Source organism: Metopolophium dirhodum, chromosome 7 (assembly GCF_019925205.1).
Source record: "Metopolophium dirhodum isolate CAU chromosome 7, ASM1992520v1, whole genome shotgun sequence".
Taxonomy (NCBI): domain Eukaryota; kingdom Metazoa; phylum Arthropoda; class Insecta; order Hemiptera; family Aphididae; genus Metopolophium; species Metopolophium dirhodum.
This window is the reverse complement of record NC_083566.1, coordinates 3,487,828-3,505,755: the sequence shown is the minus strand read 5'-3', so window position 1 is coordinate 3,505,755 and position 17,928 is coordinate 3,487,828. Positions and strand designations below refer to the sequence as shown.

The 17,928-nt window shown below is 29.9% G+C and overlaps 4 protein-coding genes across 4 annotated transcripts; 3 read left to right on the top strand and 1 right to left on the bottom strand.

Annotated features, from left to right (window-relative positions):
- Positions 1 to 5,767, top strand: LOC132949604 (gastrula zinc finger protein XlCGF49.1-like). The gene is made up of 4 exons (XM_061020584.1): positions 1 to 367; positions 1,085 to 1,148; positions 4,659 to 4,713; positions 4,892 to 5,767. Exons 1-4 carry the CDS (start codon positions 289 to 291, stop codon positions 5,498 to 5,500), a joined length of 807 nt encoding a protein of 268 aa, XP_060876567.1. The 5' UTR covers positions 1 to 288; the 3' UTR covers positions 5,501 to 5,767.
- A 2,146-nt stretch (positions 5,768 to 7,913) lies between these two features.
- On the bottom strand, positions 7,914 to 10,096 carry LOC132948170 (uncharacterized). Its single transcript, XM_061018526.1, has 3 exons — positions 9,748 to 10,096; positions 8,381 to 8,583; positions 7,914 to 8,303 (listed from the first exon to the last, which is right to left on the bottom strand). The coding sequence occupies exons 1-3, from the start codon at positions 9,748 to 9,750 to the stop codon at positions 8,144 to 8,146; spliced, it is 366 nt and encodes a 121-aa protein (XP_060874509.1). The 5' UTR covers positions 9,751 to 10,096; the 3' UTR covers positions 7,914 to 8,143.
- Positions 10,097 to 10,197: 101 nt separating this feature from the next.
- On the top strand, positions 10,198 to 12,160 carry LOC132948168 (F-actin-capping protein subunit beta). The gene is made up of 4 exons (XM_061018524.1): positions 10,198 to 10,405; positions 10,542 to 10,753; positions 10,826 to 10,998; positions 11,580 to 12,160. The coding sequence occupies exons 1-4, from the start codon at positions 10,403 to 10,405 to the stop codon at positions 12,047 to 12,049; spliced, it is 858 nt and encodes a 285-aa protein (XP_060874507.1). The 5' UTR covers positions 10,198 to 10,402; the 3' UTR covers positions 12,050 to 12,160.
- Positions 12,161 to 14,903: 2,743 nt separating this feature from the next.
- On the top strand, positions 14,904 to 17,918 carry LOC132948165 (probable ATP-dependent RNA helicase DDX23). The gene is given in 11 exon segments (XM_061018517.1): positions 14,904 to 15,125; positions 15,205 to 15,368; positions 15,433 to 15,995; positions 16,061 to 16,194; positions 16,249 to 16,368; positions 16,449 to 16,607; positions 16,684 to 16,905; positions 16,907 to 16,924; positions 17,002 to 17,262; positions 17,345 to 17,519; positions 17,631 to 17,918. Coding segments are annotated over 11 exon segments (2,166 nt in total). The 5' UTR covers positions 14,904 to 15,002; the 3' UTR covers positions 17,858 to 17,918.
- The last annotated feature ends 10 nt before the right edge of the window (positions 17,919 to 17,928 follow it).

Genomic DNA, 17,928 nt, shown 5'->3' with positions numbered 1-17,928 from the left:
CCGTGCGCGTGCCGAATGGTAAGATAACTGATAAGCTGTTGAATACGGTTTAAACTTTAAACACAAGTTATTATATATTATTAATATTTTGTACACCGTGTATGTGTAATACAAGATACAACAAAATACGTCCCACACAATACGAACTATGAAACACGTTCTATAATAGCCAATGCCCAATAGGGCAAATACTATTTAGTTTAATAATTTTGATTACAAATTTATTAACACAATTATTTTGTATCGAATATCGATTTAATTTATTGATAATCAGTAAATTGAGAAGAAATGGATACCGTTAAAGAAGATATTGCTACGATTATAAGAAATAAAATTGGTATACCTAAGAAAAAGAAAGCAGTCAAAGGTAGATTTTTTTAATACTAAAATTATTACGTTGTTTTAAGTTAGGTATAATTGGCATTAATCAGTATTTTATATTATTTTAAAAATGTTCTTTATCCAATAAGCGTATGTTTCAATATAGACTACCAGCTACTGGTGATCTCTGTGCGCTCTGAAACTTTTATTTATACCTATCTGGGTAAAACTTGACAATCTATTATGTTAAGCAATATAAATAAAAGAGCATTGGCGCATTGTTGCTTATGAAAGTAGGAGTTAAGTTTGAGGTTATTGAGTAACAAAGTAATAGACTTGGCTACAATGTAGGTATTACTATTTTGATAGGATTTCTATTTTTTGTTAAGTGGTCTTTAACTTGGCATTTTTATTAACAGTTAGGTTTTTAATGTTGATATAATTTACAGTAACTTTTACAGACTTTACGCTGATTAGTGCTTTAGAATATACTGTAATCCTTCATTCATTCCGGAATATTGATATTTCCCAAGGTTTAAGTCATAATATACAATTTAAACATATTTAAATGTTTTGCAACTACACCGAAATCACTATTTATAATAATATCAATAAAGAACGAAATCATTTAAACTAAAGCTTTATTTTATTATTTTTCAAATACTATGTGTATGAAACTATTTCTATCAAAAAATATCAAACAATTTAAATAATTAATTAATTAATTTTAAATTGTTCTCAACAAATGGATTTTTAATTTTAGATACTAATACCAATACAACTACCGTTACTTCCAAATCATTAAGTGATGCTGATCATTCATCAAAGTAAGTATACAAATGGTATTAACCTGTGTCCACTCACGTAGGGTAAAAATGAATAATATTTAAGACAAATATTATTATATTTTGTACTACCATTACTTAAAGAGATGTCAGCATACTATTTGTTTTCTCTCTGGCCCACTGGCAACATAGACAAAACGCATTTACTCAAAATCATTTTTATATGTTTTTAAGTCATCTTAGAGAGTAAAATCACCCATTAAAAATGTATATAAAATAATATTTTTGAGGGTATGATATATCAATTTGTCTAAATATTGTCTCAAAACAATTTAAACATCATTTAAATTTAAAACATATTTTTTTTTATTTTGAAAATCAAATACAAACCCAGATAACAATAAAATATAAAATCAATTAATATATTAATTTTTTTTATTAATCTTGATAAAATTCTATGGCCAACACAGTCAATGGGGAGGGGGCTGTAGCCCCCTTAGCACCCCTGGATACGCCACTGCTGACTGAATCGTTTTCCTTATACAATAATATTATATCATTGAATTCAAATTTAACACTATCCATTACAGTGACCCACTTGTAACCTACTGTACAGCAGAGCGGCACCTACTTGCCGACCTTTTTTTTTTGTTGGCATTTTTTATATATTAGTTCTTATTTTTTTCATTTAATAATATATTTTTCAAAATGATCACAAATTCATAGCTATCTATAGATACAATAATATTATACGACTATTTACATTGTATATAGTGACTTTGACAATATTGACGTCTACTATCATCAAACTCAAAAAAATCTAAATCTAAATCATATTTATATAAAATTATAATACCATCATTTCATTTTGGTTCCTTTTTTTCTGAGAAATACATGTCATAACCTGGTAAAAATATATTACAGGAATGAGTATCATACAAGGTTTCAGTTAATACTATATGATCTGGCTTATAAAATTTCTTTTCGTTTTCAAATAAAAGTATTAGTTCATCTACATTTGCATTTATACTTCTAATATTACAGCACATAATATTTAAGAAACGTTCCATTACAATATTATATGTGTTAATGGGATTCGATACTGTGATTTTCTGTTTTTGTCTAACACACACGCGACAATGATTTTAGATGTGTTTTTTGCCAAATATACCAATTGATCTAATGAAGTGATAAGAATTCTTAAAACAGATTTGAAGTTGCCGTCAAGTCGACTTTCCCACATTTTTGATTTTAACTTCTCTATAAATTAAAATATGAACATTTTTAAATACTTTTTTTAATATGACATTTTTAGGAATTTGGGGGATAATATCAAATATGTGGGAAAGTCGATTTCAAGTAGACTTGACGACAAATTCAAATCTGTTTTCAGAATTCTTATCACTTCAATAGATCAATTGGAATGTTTGGCAAAAAAAACATCTGAAATACTATGTCACGCGTGTATTAGACAAAAACAGAAAATCACGGTATCGAATCCCCTTAATAAACACTGAAAAAGATTTTAAATAATTTATTGAGTAGTCTAAAAACCTATTAAATAGGTGATACTATTCATTACTTAAATTAATTAAATTAATTATTTATTTTTTTTTTTTTTAAATACCTGTAGATTATATCAATTAATTAGATTTAAGTTTATTTAGAGTAATTTCATCGTCTATATAAATTGTATTGGAGTTTTCGCCTTTTTTAGAAACAGTTTATTGTTTTTAAACCACATAAACTATATTCTTTGGGAAAAATTTAAGTTTTCTGATAAATATTTTGATTGAGTTAAATAGTTATTAATAAAGATACCATTACTTTCCCAGTTGACATTTATGCTGTTCGCTGATAACCTTTTCTTCCTTGCTAGATCAATTAACATTTCTTTGCACAGTTTTCATTCTCTTGTATAAGTACACCAATTATTTCAACATGTTACCTAAATTGTTCCTGTTCTAAGTTATTGATACATTTGTTGACTATAATTAATTCATTTTCCAATTTCAGATTTTGTTGTTTTAGTTTTTAATTTTCAAATTTTATTTTTTTAAATGCTGATACCAAATCTTTTATTTGAATACTAAATTCATCAAATTCTTTTCTCATGAATTTGACTGAATAAGTTAAATCTTTAAGTACCTTGTTCGAAACAATATACTGTTCCAGCAATACTGTGAAGGTAAAACACTGTATTTTTTATGGGCTAGTACCAATAGGGTACCAATATGGGTGTTTCATTCACTGAAAAACTACTTTTACATTTTAAACACGACCAATTTTCTTTAGCTTTTTGGCTCAATTTTTAAAATTTGCTTCTCTTTGACCTGCACATCCAAAATGCAAATAAATTTTAAATTTAGTACACTTTATTTCATAATTCTCATATAATTTATACCATCATTGCAAATTGAACATAACATTTTTAAATTAATTTAAAATTGATTATATTTAAACTTAGACTAATCTAATTAAGGTTGTATATTATGTGCAGAATGTAAAAGAGAGATAAGCGAACTGCACTCATTAAGTGGTAGATAAAACGACCTTATACCATAGACGTAAGAACGCACCTCTAAGATTACTCAAAAACTAAAAAAATGATCTCAGGTTTCATGTTTTATCTATGTTTTGCATGGGTCTGAAAGAGAAAACAAATATTGCGCTGACATCCTCTTAAAAAAATGTATTACCTACAACAGTTTATTATGCTGGGGTAAATTTTTAACGCGCGTTAGTTAAAGTAGCATCTGAAAACACGCGACTGGTAAATAATTTAAGTCCTATACTTGTTTGTTTTTTTCTGCAAACTTTCTGAATGTAAAATTTATGTAGGTATTGTTTTTGTTTTCATAGTTAATGAACTTCTAAAAAATAATATATTCATTAAAATGTATAAAACTATGTAGAATTTATGTATGTTCCTATTGTTCCTAATGCCTATAATAATGATATGATAAATACTGTAACTTTGTAAAATATTACTAATTAATACAGAAAATGAATCAAAAAATATTCATAATTACCTAATCATTTATAATATAATTATAACATTTTACATTAAATACAATGATAATTTTATTTTTATAAAACTAATTAATTGTGTTATGTATATTTATATACTTGATTATAAATATCCTATTTACACTTATATAATTTCTCAATTTCAGAATTTATATTGTATTAAGTATGATGTTATTATTTAAGGAAAATTAATCGGGTATAGAGTAGAGGTAGCTCTGTACTGGCATATCTTTTTAAGCCCAAGACCATTCTAAATTAAATTCTAAAAACCCAACTCGGTCCCGATTTATTTTACTTCAGCATAATATTATGTACGCAACATTATATGGCCAGATCCTATCTAATTAATGATATGAATATATGACATTGGACTCGACCATATAATACCTAATAAATATCAAATTAAATTTTAATACCTATTTAGTATTGATTTTTTTTCATTTTAGGGGATATATTTAATTTTGCCAATGCCTGTCTTAATAGGGAATATTTAATTGAATGTAATATGTCTCTGTTTTATAGATCAAAGAAAATATTTCCAGGATCAAAATTAAAAAAAGAGAAAAAATCTAAAGAGGTTTGTATGTTTGTACTTATATTATTTTAACTAAAACAATAATACATTCATTTATTTTATTAATAATATGTGAAAGTTTTAGATACATTTTATATTTTTATAAATATCTTAAAATAGTGATAGTTAAAATTAGAGCTTTCAAAAATAAATATTTAGAATACAAAGTTCTATTTTTCAGGCGGTACTTAAAGTAAAAAAAATGGTACTGGAAGAAGTAACAGAAAAAACACAACTAGTCGCTAACAATCCTAACTCCAATGAACTTCGAAAAAAGGCGCAGACAAATTTTAAATGTTCTGTTTGTTCTAAAACATTTAAGTTTCAATCTTTATTATTGAGGCACAATAGACAACATAATTACGAAAAACCATTTGAATGCATAATTTGTGCCAGCTTATTTACACAAAAAACATCTTTGGATCATCACTTAAAACTGCATTCAGGAGAGAAAACTTTTGAATGCAAAATTTGTAAACTAACATTTTCGAAAAAATCAAACTTAAGATCACATGAAAAAACACATACCAATGAAAAACTTCTAGCATGTAATATTTGTAACAAATCGTTTAAGCATTCGTTTACATTGGTTAATCACCGTAGGATCCATACCGGTGAAAAACCATTTGAGTGTGATGTGTGTTCAAAATCATTTGCAAAAAAATACGGATTGGATGTACACTATCGAATTCATACTGGTGAGAGACCATACTTATGTGGAATTTGTAAGCTATCATTCCTTACCAACAGCGATCTTAAGAGACATACACAAAGAAACCACAAAACATGATTTTAACATTGTGTCAGTTAAAAGCCATTTTGTATATATTCTTTATTTGTTCATACCATAATATATTAGAGAACTATGTAATAGAATTGGTTCCGTATAATTTTAAAAGGAATTATATATTATATATTATGTCAAATACTGAGTGTAATGTTATGTTAAACATAAAATATGTCACTGTATAAGGTTAGATAATATTTTATTCTTTAAATAAAAATGACATTAATAATAAATAATATACTTAGAAAATTATCCTATATATTATATAAATCAAGTCTTTTTTTATATACCAAACTAAAAAAATTAACTTGCATCACTAGTCCACCCTATCCTTTCCTATGGAATTTCTGAATAGTGAGGAACATATCATACTCACTTTTAAAATCTTAAACTACTCAAATTAATTTTCTATAAACTTTATAGTGCCTTAATACAACCACAGAACAATATAGAAGCGACACTCGATCAGCTGATCGGTTCTCTGTATCCCTAAGGTAGAGCTGCCGGTATTGAAAATAATTTTCGGTGTTACGGTATTGATTTCAATACCAGTTTGCCGAAAAAACTGAAATGATTCGGTATACCGGAATACCGATATGGTATGGTATACCGAAATATTTTTCTTTAATATTGTTTCATAGTATATTGTACTATATAGAATTTATATTACTGTCATTGATACTTGACAACAGCTAGCACTAAAACTTGCAATAACTATTATTTTTTGTCACGCCTGCACCGAAAGTTTGGTTTTCGATGGCGGTTGAAGCGTTGGAAAGCGTCCTTTTTCCGTCCAGCGGGCGGGTCAAGTGGAAATCCCCAAAAGTGCTGCGCTCACTTTCACGCGCGTATACCCTGCACAAACAGACACTGAAATGTATACCACGGTCGTCGGTCCTTACAAAACATAAACTTTTGGTTACATCTTATACCTAATCATATTATAACCTCCGAGCGTGACGCTTAAAATAAATAAAACCAAATCGTTTCTTTCATGAAATATTGTCGTATTGTTAATTGTTATAGTCTAGTTGTAGTTGCATAGACCCCTGCATGGCTGCATTGCTTGCATTACGTTTGCCGTGATCGATGAATGCAGAAGCGTGACAAAAAATAATATGTGTGGCTCGTGCGGGTAGGCAATTTCAGTCTTGGGCGAAATGCGGCCCGCAACTGAAACAGCTCACTTCCCGCCCTTGCCACACAATATACTATTATACTTCAAATTAAATTGATTTTAACAAAATGCTACGAGTTGCTACTTAAACCCGTGAAGTATAAGGATTATTCCTGTTTTTTTTTGCGTATTTTGGAAAATATATGCATTGTTTTGAATCATGAACCTCCTTAGATTTTATATCTCGTACGATTACACATTTATGGGTGCATAAGTGTATATTTCATAAACACATTATTCCGAGGCCGTCCTGGTAGCAAAATTCGGCCGTAAAAACATGCTTTCGTACTTCAAGTTTTCCTCAGCTCTCATTAGTCGTAGAAACATAATTTTTGCACCAAAATAAACGTGAGAAGTTCTTCTAGATTTTGTCGTTCCAGATTTTCGAATTTTTAATTTAAACCGATTATATTTGCATTTGAAATTTAACAAAATTTTTAAATTATTAAAAAAATCTTTTAAAATTCACAAAAAAAGATATCAAAAATCTGGAACGACAAAATCTATAAGAACTTCTCACGTTTATATTGGTGCAAAAATTATGTTTCTACGACTACCCAAAGCTGAGAAAAACTTGAAGTACGAAAGCATGTTTTCGGCGGAAAAATTATAAATTTACGGCCGGCATGTGGCGCGCTCTGCTGACTATAGCGGCAGCGTTCAGGAATAGTGTTCATACCACCGCCCCCGAGCGGCTGTATCCATACCGCACCATAGGTCAACTAGTTTTCATATCGCGACCGACTCGTCGTTTATAAATAGTCGGTTCGAACACAATAATGTTGATTACAGAATTTTTGTTTTATTATTTTCATTATACCCATATCGAAGTTTATATTTCGTATAATAGTATTCTGCTCACCGTATTTTACACTAATTAAAAATCTTTCGTCATAAAATTGTTATAAATCGTTTAAAAAAATTACGATTTAAATAATTATTTTTTTCATTTTGTAGACAATTTGAAGATAAACTTATTTTTTTTAACGTTGACCAAACAAATATGAAATTTAAATCTGTATAACAAAAAAACCTTACATACATGCAATTAAATAAAAAGCTGTTGAATAAAATTACCAGAGTAATTAATAATGTACGACGTAATTCGATAACTTATATAAATTATAGCAATTCGTCATTTTAATCCCTAGACCCTAATCATATGAATTATTTTTATAAAGCAGTCAAATACTGTAATTATTTATAATTAGTAAACAGTACATATAATATAACAGATGATTATATTTTATTTATTTATTTATTGATAGTAAATTAATATATAAACGGATTGAACGTAATTCAAAATATGATAAAACAAATTACATTATCACATAATTACAGTTATTAGAGTAGTTTTTCAGACTATTATCATAATTTGATAGTCGGAATTTGTCACAATTACATATTATATAAAGTATGATGGTATATCATTGTATACTAATTATTGTAGTCGACATTTAGAAAAAAATTCAATTTTTTTTTTCATTGATGTAATTTTGCTTATGCTGTTTTTGCTGTTTTGCTTTTATATTTTCCAAAATATGCTGAGGATCTAAAATGTCGTCTATCAACAGCCTCTTTCCGTACTGGGGATTGACTATTTCTGGAAGTAAGCATTCTGTATAAAATCTGAAAATATAATTGCATATGATTATATAATTACATAAAATTAAATTACTATAATTTAAAAATTAAAGTTCAATTACATTTTTAACTTTTCAATCATTTTGTCTTGCCAGAAAGCATCATCGAAAGTAATTATTTGTATTTCTATCCAACTTGCCGAATAAACGACGAAATAACAAAAATTTCGTTTTGAAATTCGCATTTGTCCCTGAACTTGATAATAGTAACTATGATCCACTTTTAATTCCATTTTACCGTTTTCACTGAGACGACAGAATGATAACTGAAATTAAATATTATAATTAGAACATTTGGAGCGATAAATGAATTGATTTATAACGAAGTGTGTTTTTTTTAATTTATTGTGTCTATCCACATAATAAATAATCGTAATAATGCTTTGATTTTCAAATACGAAAATTCTTGATAGTTTTCAAAAGTTTCGTGAAAAACAGAAAAAAATTTAATAAAAATTGGACTTTTTACACCATGGTAAATCCATGGTATATTTATTAATCTATTAGCATTTTCTATACACTATGACATTTTCATATTATCTTGACACTTTTGAGTGTAACGATACCATAGATAATATAATATAATATAATATATATAATATATATATCTTATGTTATCTATGAACGATACATATATCGGTATCACGAATTAAGATATACAGAATACGGAACGGAAAGGTCTATTCAATATTTTTCTGAATCCGCCTGCTTCTCGCGTTGCGGCAAGGACGGTTTATTGTATCAACATAGACGTGCGCACAGGGGGTGCCTGGGCACCCCAGGACCCTTCACCAAAAATTACAAGGGCCCTAATCATTAATTAAATGTAAATTAAATTAATGAAATTATGGACGAATTCAAAAATGTTGTTCCTTTTAAAACGACGATTATCATTATAAGATTGTGTATCTATATTTCTATGTATTGTTATGTAATATTTATTAGAATGAATAATAAAATAAAATAAATATTTTTAGTGCATTTGATATCTTTCAAACGTTTGTCTGTATCTATAATTGTTTTCAAAATTATTGTATAATTTGTCATGCTGTTTACGTTTGCAAACGCCATGATCCAGCGCATAGATAAGTATAATATGATATTATGATCCAGCGTTTGGTCTGTAAATTCTAGTAGCCAGAACCGTCATTGACTTTGTTATACTTTTGCCGACCGTTATTACTATTCATCGTGTTACTATCACGACTTATCACGATCACAGACATCTTTATTCTTTATAGTACTAGATAGCGAACTCCCACTGTGAATTGAAGCATCATGGTCGGGGGGCAATTGCATGGTATTTCATATGACAAATAAGATTAATTACGATTTATTTTGTACTGTATTTTATTATTTCTAAACATGTAGCTTAAAAAACAAAAAAAATATTTTATGTAAGTCATTTTACATTTACTATTTTATCTTACCATTAAAAACGATGTTGTTCCTAATACATTTTGTATAATGAATGAAATGTTTTGGCCTCTGAGAAAATGGCGGCCGTCGACAGCTGAGCTTCACTTGATAACAATGTAAATTATATACATAGATAATATAAGATTCTTATATTATCTATGTGAGTACTTAATAGATATATTCTGTGATCACGATTTTTATCTCATACACCACGACCGTGGTTAAATATAATACCGCACAAAATACACCAAGCGCTCACGAATTTCTACCTATACAAACGTTGGCGTTTGTTCTACAAAACGTTTTCCGCTATAGAATTTCCTAGAGAACTTATAATATGTAATAAATATAGGCTCTCTAGAATTTCCTTATAGGTCAAACATAACCTAACCTTACCATCATGAACCACGGTTGTGATAATGTTATTGTGACTGTGATAATATAATTAATTATGACTGTACCAGACACCAGTGAATAGTGATAAGTGAAAAATTTTGTGCTGTTAAAAATGTATACTTTATTGGTACTTGGCAATTATTGTAAATTATAAATATTCATTATTATTCTTTACTTATAAGTATAAATTTCGTTGCCGTTCGGCGATCGGTTTTGGTCGTTTGTCCTATTAAACTGCTGTCTCGCGTGTGTTTGTATCACAGCTCAAAAATGGTAAGTGTTAATGTCTCGTCTGTTTACTTTAACAAACACATTTTGGTACACATTTAACAAAATATTATGTGTTTAACAATTCCCACACTATTTAATGGTTATTTTATGCTGAAATTGCATTATTTTTCTATATTAGTCTGATATCCAAATGGACTGTGCGCTAGATCTTATGCGGCGTTTACCGCCTCAAAAAATTGAAAAGCACTTGAGTGATCTCATCGACCTAGTTCCGAGTTTGTGCGAAGATTTATTGTCTTCTGTCGATCAACCGCTAAAAATCATACGAGACAAGCAAGTTGGCAAAGATTTTTTACTTTGTGATTATAACAGAGATGGGGATTCATACAGGTAAGACGATAATGTAAATAATATATTTTGAATTACATAAATAACCATTTCATTTTTCTATCACTTATTTAGATCACCTTGGAGTAATACGTATTTTCCACCGCTGGATGATGGTGCTGTCCCAACTGAAAAGTTGCGCAAGCTTGAAATAGACGCCAATATGGCTTTTGATCAATATAGAGAAATGTATTTTGAAGGTGGTGTGTCTTCTGTCTACCTGTGGGATTTAGACCAGGGTTTTGCCGGTAATAGATATTTTCTTTTAACTTTACCATACTACAAATGTTATATAATAGTACCTAATCATATTATTATTTAATTAATAATAGTGACTTATAAGTACCACCTATTATAATATGTATAATATAGTGGGTGATTATTTTATTGTTGAACACTCATCATTCAAACTTTTTTTTTTTTCAAAATTAAGATTAATTACTCTACTCCCTTACAATCTACATACTATTTGATCTAAAACTAAATCTTAAAAAAAAAAATAACTAGATAATACAATTTACCTACTAAAATTTTAAATTTTGTTTAAAAACAATAATATTTAAGTGGCTTGTTGTGGCGCAGTGCGTACACTGAACTGTGGAAACACACTGAGTGTACGTAACGGCCGGCGTTGCTAGTTCCCGGATGGGCGACCACCCAGGATTTTTAGCAACGAAACCTTGCCACATATACAAAATGTGTTTTCAACCGTTCCTCCTCCTACTAACAACATACTAACACACAAAAACCCAACAGCTAATGGCCTAAGTTGCCGGGCTCAAGCTCAATAAAAAAAGAAAAATAATATTTAAAAGTTATTTTTTCCTAGGTGTTATATTGATTAAAAAAGTAGGAGATGGATCTAAGAAAGTACGTGGTACTTGGGATTCTATACATGTAGTGGAAGTCCAGGAAAAAAATACTGGTCGTAATGCACATTATAAACTCACATCAACAGTTATGCTGTGGTTGCAGACTAATAAAGCTGTGTCGGGTAGTATGAGCCTGGCAGGCAGTTTAACCAGGCAAACAGAAATGGACAGTCCGGTGTCAGATTCTTCACCACATATAGCTAATATTGGACGTATGGTTGAGGACATGGAGAATAAAATGCGTAATACTCTGAACGAAGTATACTTTGGAAAAACATGTGACATAATGAATGGCTTACGAAGTGTAGTGCCATTGAATGCCGACGATGAAAATAAAGAAGCGTTGAGACAAGATTTAACTGCTGCCTTACAGAAACGGCATACTAAGTCTGATGCAAAAGATCCCACTAATTCAACTAGTAATTAGTAATAATTGTATTAAAATAGATCTTCCAATATTTTTTATGAACATACTGGACTTACTTTTATTTCACTAGAAAAGTATTGGGTTTAAATTAAATCAAATGTGGCCTAATCATTCAACATTTTGTTATTTTTGATTCAACTATTTAATATGTTATGATGTTATCAAATCGTTTATCAATGATTTAAATTATGGTTCCCTTAAGTAATTTCTTATTATTTTTTTTCTTTAAGAAATAGAATGTTTGGATCTTTATAAAAGTACTCCATCCCATTAAATTTGAATGGCTTATTATTATGCTTGAGACTTATAATTTTTGTATAATATTTGAGTTGAACACAATTTTATGTTACTACTAAACGTGCTATGTTCAAGTTATAAAAAATAATTATAAAGTTTTACGAATTATACTGTTTCTGAAATATTGTTTACATATTATCGACTTCTAAAGTTAACATAATATTATACAAATATTATATTCTATTGATTGAATTTATGTTGTAGGTCAGCACACTACATACATTATTCAAAATATATTATTTAAGTCACACTTATAATTTATTATGGAACTTAATTATATCATAGGATTAAAAAAAAAAATAATAATAACATTTGTATTATTTAATATATATTTATCAAAGTTAATTAATAATGAATTCAATATATAGGTAATATTTTTAAAATCATGTGTATAATATTTATTAATTTTTATTATTTTCATTACATTTTTTTATTACGGTATATAATAATCCTATTATATATTTATAGTTACTCATCATCATTAATTTAATAATTTTACTACTAATACTATTCAAATTAAATAACATTGTATTTATTGGTATGATTAAAAATGTTTAACAAATGTTAATTTTTTAAATTTTTTTTAAAATCCCTTAAAATATTATACTCATCAATCATCATGCAATATATGTGGACTAAGGATGACTTCCATATTTTCCTCAGCTAATGAATATTTTTTATTTTTTTTTGCTTTTTGATTTAGGCTTATAACAAACATTTTGGGCATATCTACAATCTAAATACTGTTTATTAATCACTCAATAAATACTAAATTACGTTGTGATTACATATCTGCCCAATAAATTCTGAAGTTTGGTAATTACCATTATATTTAAGCCCGTTTTTCCTTAATTTTTCTTTTGTTTTTCACGTTGCTTTTGAAAACTACTGGGAAATGATTACTTTTGACTCCCCCAAAGTACCAACTAGATTCACTTTCCTATCAGAAAAGTTACTGTTGAAGAAAATTCAAGCATTTTTACTGTCCTAAAAGGTGATGACAGACACAAAAATAAAAAAATAAAATCATTATAAAATCAATACATTCATCGCTTCGCTCAGAATCTAAAATGAAGCGTGAAAAATGTCATTACCTCATCAATCAAGAACAGCTGGTCTGATTTGGCTCAAATTTTTTTTTAAATGTTTGTAATTGCCAGGTGAAGGTTTTAACGAAAGAAAATTTTAGGTAAATCCACCGGAAAAGTTGGAATTCTGGATGAAAAAATACAATAGTGTATTATAATATAATGGTTGCTATAGGTTAATCGGGTATGTTAGTTGATTTGTATTATTATTTTTGTTGTATATATATATATATATATAAATTAATATTTGTGTGTAGATTTGACCTCTGGGAAGAAGACGGTTAAAAATGTACGGAATAAATGGTTATATTTGATTTTTTTTATTCATCGGATTTTAATACGGTTAGGTTAAGTTAGGATTTTGTATTAATTGATTATATTAATCTACCATAGGTGGAATACGACAAACTTGATATAACTTTGATACTTTATAGTTAAATCATGCATTTACTTACAAACAGCTCGGGGTTCGCGAATCAGAATTTTTATTCCAGGCAACGGAAAAGTTAAGATGAATTTTGAACACCATAGACCGCTTATTAAATAACGAATTGAACAAAGTTTGAGTCATGACAAAATAGATCTTTGTCGTGGGTTTGAGTCATATAGAGTTGGTTGGTACATTTAACGAGCAACGAAGTGCACGGGATCAGCTAGTTCACTATAAAACTCAATTTTTGCAATGCTCCTTGAAAAAATCTTTTTCTATATCATCTCAAAAAATATTTTGAAAGTGATCTGCATTTTTCTATATCATCCGATTTTAGATTTCCAAGAATAAATAAAAAATCAAATTGATCAATGATCATACATTTTATGGTAAGAAATTTTTCTTATAGTTAAATCAGAAATCATAGTACCTATCAATAAAAACAAAAAAATATTTGTGGAAGCCATAGATATTTAGAACAAGATTGTTCTATTAGTCTATAGTGGAAGCCGAAGTAAATTCGTGGAAACGCTAAGTGACTGCGCGCGCCAAGTACACTATCGTAATCACTAAAAGTATTTTTTTCTCTAAATAGGACATTCTACACTTTCTATATACACGTTGAATGCCGGTGTCAACCCGTGGTTGACATAGGGTAACCTATTTTATATTGAGTCTTTTTTGGTGGCTATAGCTGAACACATTACGCATTTGAAATTTCTATCGGACATACATAATCGTACCGACAATTCCGTAAAATCTACTAATTTAACAATTGGCGACGGTCGCCCGCAGGTCAAATCATGTCGGCCCAGACTATAAGCCATGGCTGTACCGGATGCCAAAATGACATGACGGTTTGAGAGTTTGAGACGCTCGTTGCTCGTTAGTCGTTGGCACGATTTAAAATATATATTAAGGTATATCTTAAATCGTGGTCGTTGGGTAACCATTATCTTAGTCCGTGCCCCGTGGTATCAATCTACTAATCTATTTAACTACTTCGGCGGCGGTGCAAGACTGATAAGTGATAACAGATAAAAAATAAAAACATTCAATAGACAATGTTTATTTTGTAGACCGTTTGAACGCCAAACGTGAAACGATAGCGTGCGTTAGGTCTTTTACTCTGTAAAAAATGGACAAGAATAAAAACTCGTCCGCTAGTCCGACCCCGGTATCGAAATCGGAGAAAAAGGAACCTCTCTCGCTTGAGGAACTTTTGGCCAAGAAAAAAGCAGAAGAGTTGGCCAGAAGCAAGGTAAGTGCACATTCGATTTGGTCGGTCGTCTTTGATTGCAGGGTGTCTCATGTGAGTTTTTTTGTGACGTCTTTTTTAGCCTGTATTTTTGACAAAAGAACAACGAGCTGCCGAAGCCCTGCGGAAAAGACAAGAGGAAGGCGAACTGGTGAAGAAGAAGCAGGAGGAGGAACGCAAGAAACGCATAGAGTTCTTGCATCAAGCAGACGGCGGGCATGGCAGTAACAACCACAGGGACGATCGGTAGCAACTGCCTTGCTGTTATTTAATTGGACATATTCAGATAACGCATACATTTTTTTTTCAGAGATCGCGACAGAGACCACCATCGAGACAGAGATCGCGATCGAGATCGTGAACGCGAAAGGGATAAAGAACACGATCGTCGAGAACGAGAACGTAAGAGGGATAAAAAAGAAGAGCCCGAAGACAAGGAACAGTACAAAGACAAGGAGAAGGAACAGGAAGCCATACGAGAGCGTTATTTAGGTTTAACAAAGAAAAAAAGACGCGTTCGTCGATTAAATGATAGGAAATTTGTTTTTGACTGGGATGCGTCTGAAGATACATCAATTGATTATAATGCTTTATACAAGGAGCGTCATCAAGTACAGTTTTTTGGTCGTGGTAATGTAGCAGGTATTGACATTAAAGCACAAAAAAAAGATCAATCCAAATTTTATGGTGAGCTTATGGAAAAACGTAGGACTGAAGCCGAGAAGGAGCAAGAAAAAGTAAGGCTGAAAAAAGTAAAACGAAAAGAAGATAAACAGAAATGGGACGACCGACACTGGTCAGAGAAAGAATTGGACGAAATGACAGAGAGAGATTGGAGAATATTTAGAGAGGACTATAATATAACAATCAAAGGTAATTTTAGAAACGAATCCAGATTTCAATTTCATTCTAAATTAATTATTAATTTTATATTCAAGGGGGTAGAATACCAGAACCTATTCGTAAATGGAAGGAGTCTACAATTAAAAGCGAGATCATGGAGATCATTGAAAAAGTTGGATACAAGGAGCCTACACCTATTCAACGACAAGCTATTCCCATCGGTTTCCAAGTAAATAGTTTTATTTTAAAATTTGTATTTTATTACATTCTTTATTATTTATAGAATCGTGATATTATTGGTGTTGCTGAAACTGGTTCTGGTAAAACTTTGGCTTACCTCATACCACTTATTGAATGGATTCAGTCTTTACCTAAAATGGAACGGGAGGAAGACGTTGATCAAGTAATGATGACTATTATTTTTATTTATTAAAATATATTCAAAGAATATTGAGAAAATTGCATTTTAAATTAATGTTTTAGGGTCCTTATTCAATTATATTAGCACCGACCCGTGAGCTGGCTCAACAGATAGAAGAAGAAACTTTAAAATTTGGACAGCCATTGGGTATTAGAACTGTAGTAGTTGTTGGAGGTTTGTCTAGAGAAGAACAAGGATTTAGATTACGATTAGGATGTGAAGTAATTAATTAACATATCACAATACAATTCAATATCTTCCTATTACTTTATATCTTATTTATATGTTGTTCTATAGATTGTTATTGCAACACCTGGTCGTTTGATTGATGTTCTGGAAAACAGATATTTAGTTTTGAACCAATGCACATATATCGTGTTGGATGAAGCAGACAGGATGATAGACATGGGTTTTGAACCAGACGTGCAAAAGATTTTGGAGTACATGCCGGTGACAAATTTGAAGCCAGATAACGAGGATGCTGAAGACGAGTCTAAATTATTAGCAAATTATTATACAAAAAAAAAAATATAGACAAGTAAACAAAAGTTTAATAGATGAAATTAAATGATATGAAATTTTTATTGATGACTTATAATTGTGTTAATTTGTTAGACTGTGATGTTTACTGCTACCATGCCTCCGGCTGTGGAACGTTTGGCTCGAACATATTTACGTCGTCCTGCTGTCGTTTACATTGGATCCATTGGTAAACCTGTAGAACGTACCGAACAAATAGTCCACATGATGAGTGAAAATGATAAGCGTAAAAGACTTGTTGAAATTCTCAGTCGTAAAGTTGATCCACCAATTATTATATTTGTCAACCAAAAAAAAGGTGCCGATGTGTTGGCTAAGGGTCTGGAGAAACTTGGGGTAAATATAATATATATTCATGAATTACATATTTTAGTACTATGGCTCAGAAATTAAACATAATACATTAATTTTGTTTTAGTATAATGCGTGTACACTTCATGGTGGTAAAGGACAAGAACAGAGAGAATTTGCTCTGGCAAGTCTCAAAGGTGGCGTAAAAGATATTTTGGTTGCAACTGACGTGGTTGGTCGTGGTATTGATATTAAAGATGTGTCTATGGTTATCAATTATGATATGGCTAAATCTATTGAAGGTAATTTAATTATTGGTCATCTAATACGCTTTTTGAAGTCTATATGGTCATTAAAAAAAAAAACAACCAAAATTATAATTATTGGATTTTTAATTTTTCTTCCCCCTCTAGATTATACTCATCGTATTGGACGTACGGGTCGTGCTGGAAAGACTGGAGTGGCAATTTCATTTTTAACAAAAGATGATTCACCATTGTTTTATGATCTCAAACAAGTCATACAAGCAAGTCCAGCATCGACTTGTCCTCCAGAGTTGGCAAATCATCCAGAAGCACAACATAAACCCGGCACTGTAATGATGCCCAAAAAGAGACGAGAAGAAAAAATCTTTGCTTGATTTAAAAATATTCTAATATTTAATTTAGATTCTCAAATTATAAACAAATTATTTAATTTTATTATGAATTT

Coding starts and splice junctions, on each gene's coding strand:
- LOC132949604 (XM_061020584.1), top strand. CDS start 289: ATGGATACCGTTAAAGAAGATATTGCTACGATTATAAGAAATAAAATT. Junction 368..1,084: donor GAAAAAGAAAGCAGTCAAAG/GTAGATTTTTTT, acceptor TTTTAATTTTAG/ATACTAATACCAATACAACT. Junction 4,714..4,891: donor AAGAGAAAAAATCTAAAGAG/GTTTGTATGTTT, acceptor TCTATTTTTCAG/GCGGTACTTAAAGTAAAAAA.
- LOC132948168 (XM_061018524.1), top strand. Junction 10,754..10,825: donor AGAGATGGGGATTCATACAG/GTAAGACGATAA, acceptor TCACTTATTTAG/ATCACCTTGGAGTAATACGT. Junction 10,999..11,579: donor TTTAGACCAGGGTTTTGCCG/GTAATAGATATT, acceptor ATTTTTTCCTAG/GTGTTATATTGATTAAAAAA.
- LOC132948170 (XM_061018526.1), bottom strand. Junction 8,304..8,380: donor ATGATTGAAAAGTTAAAAAT/GTAATTGAACTT, acceptor TTATATTTTCAG/ATTTTATACAGAATGCTTAC.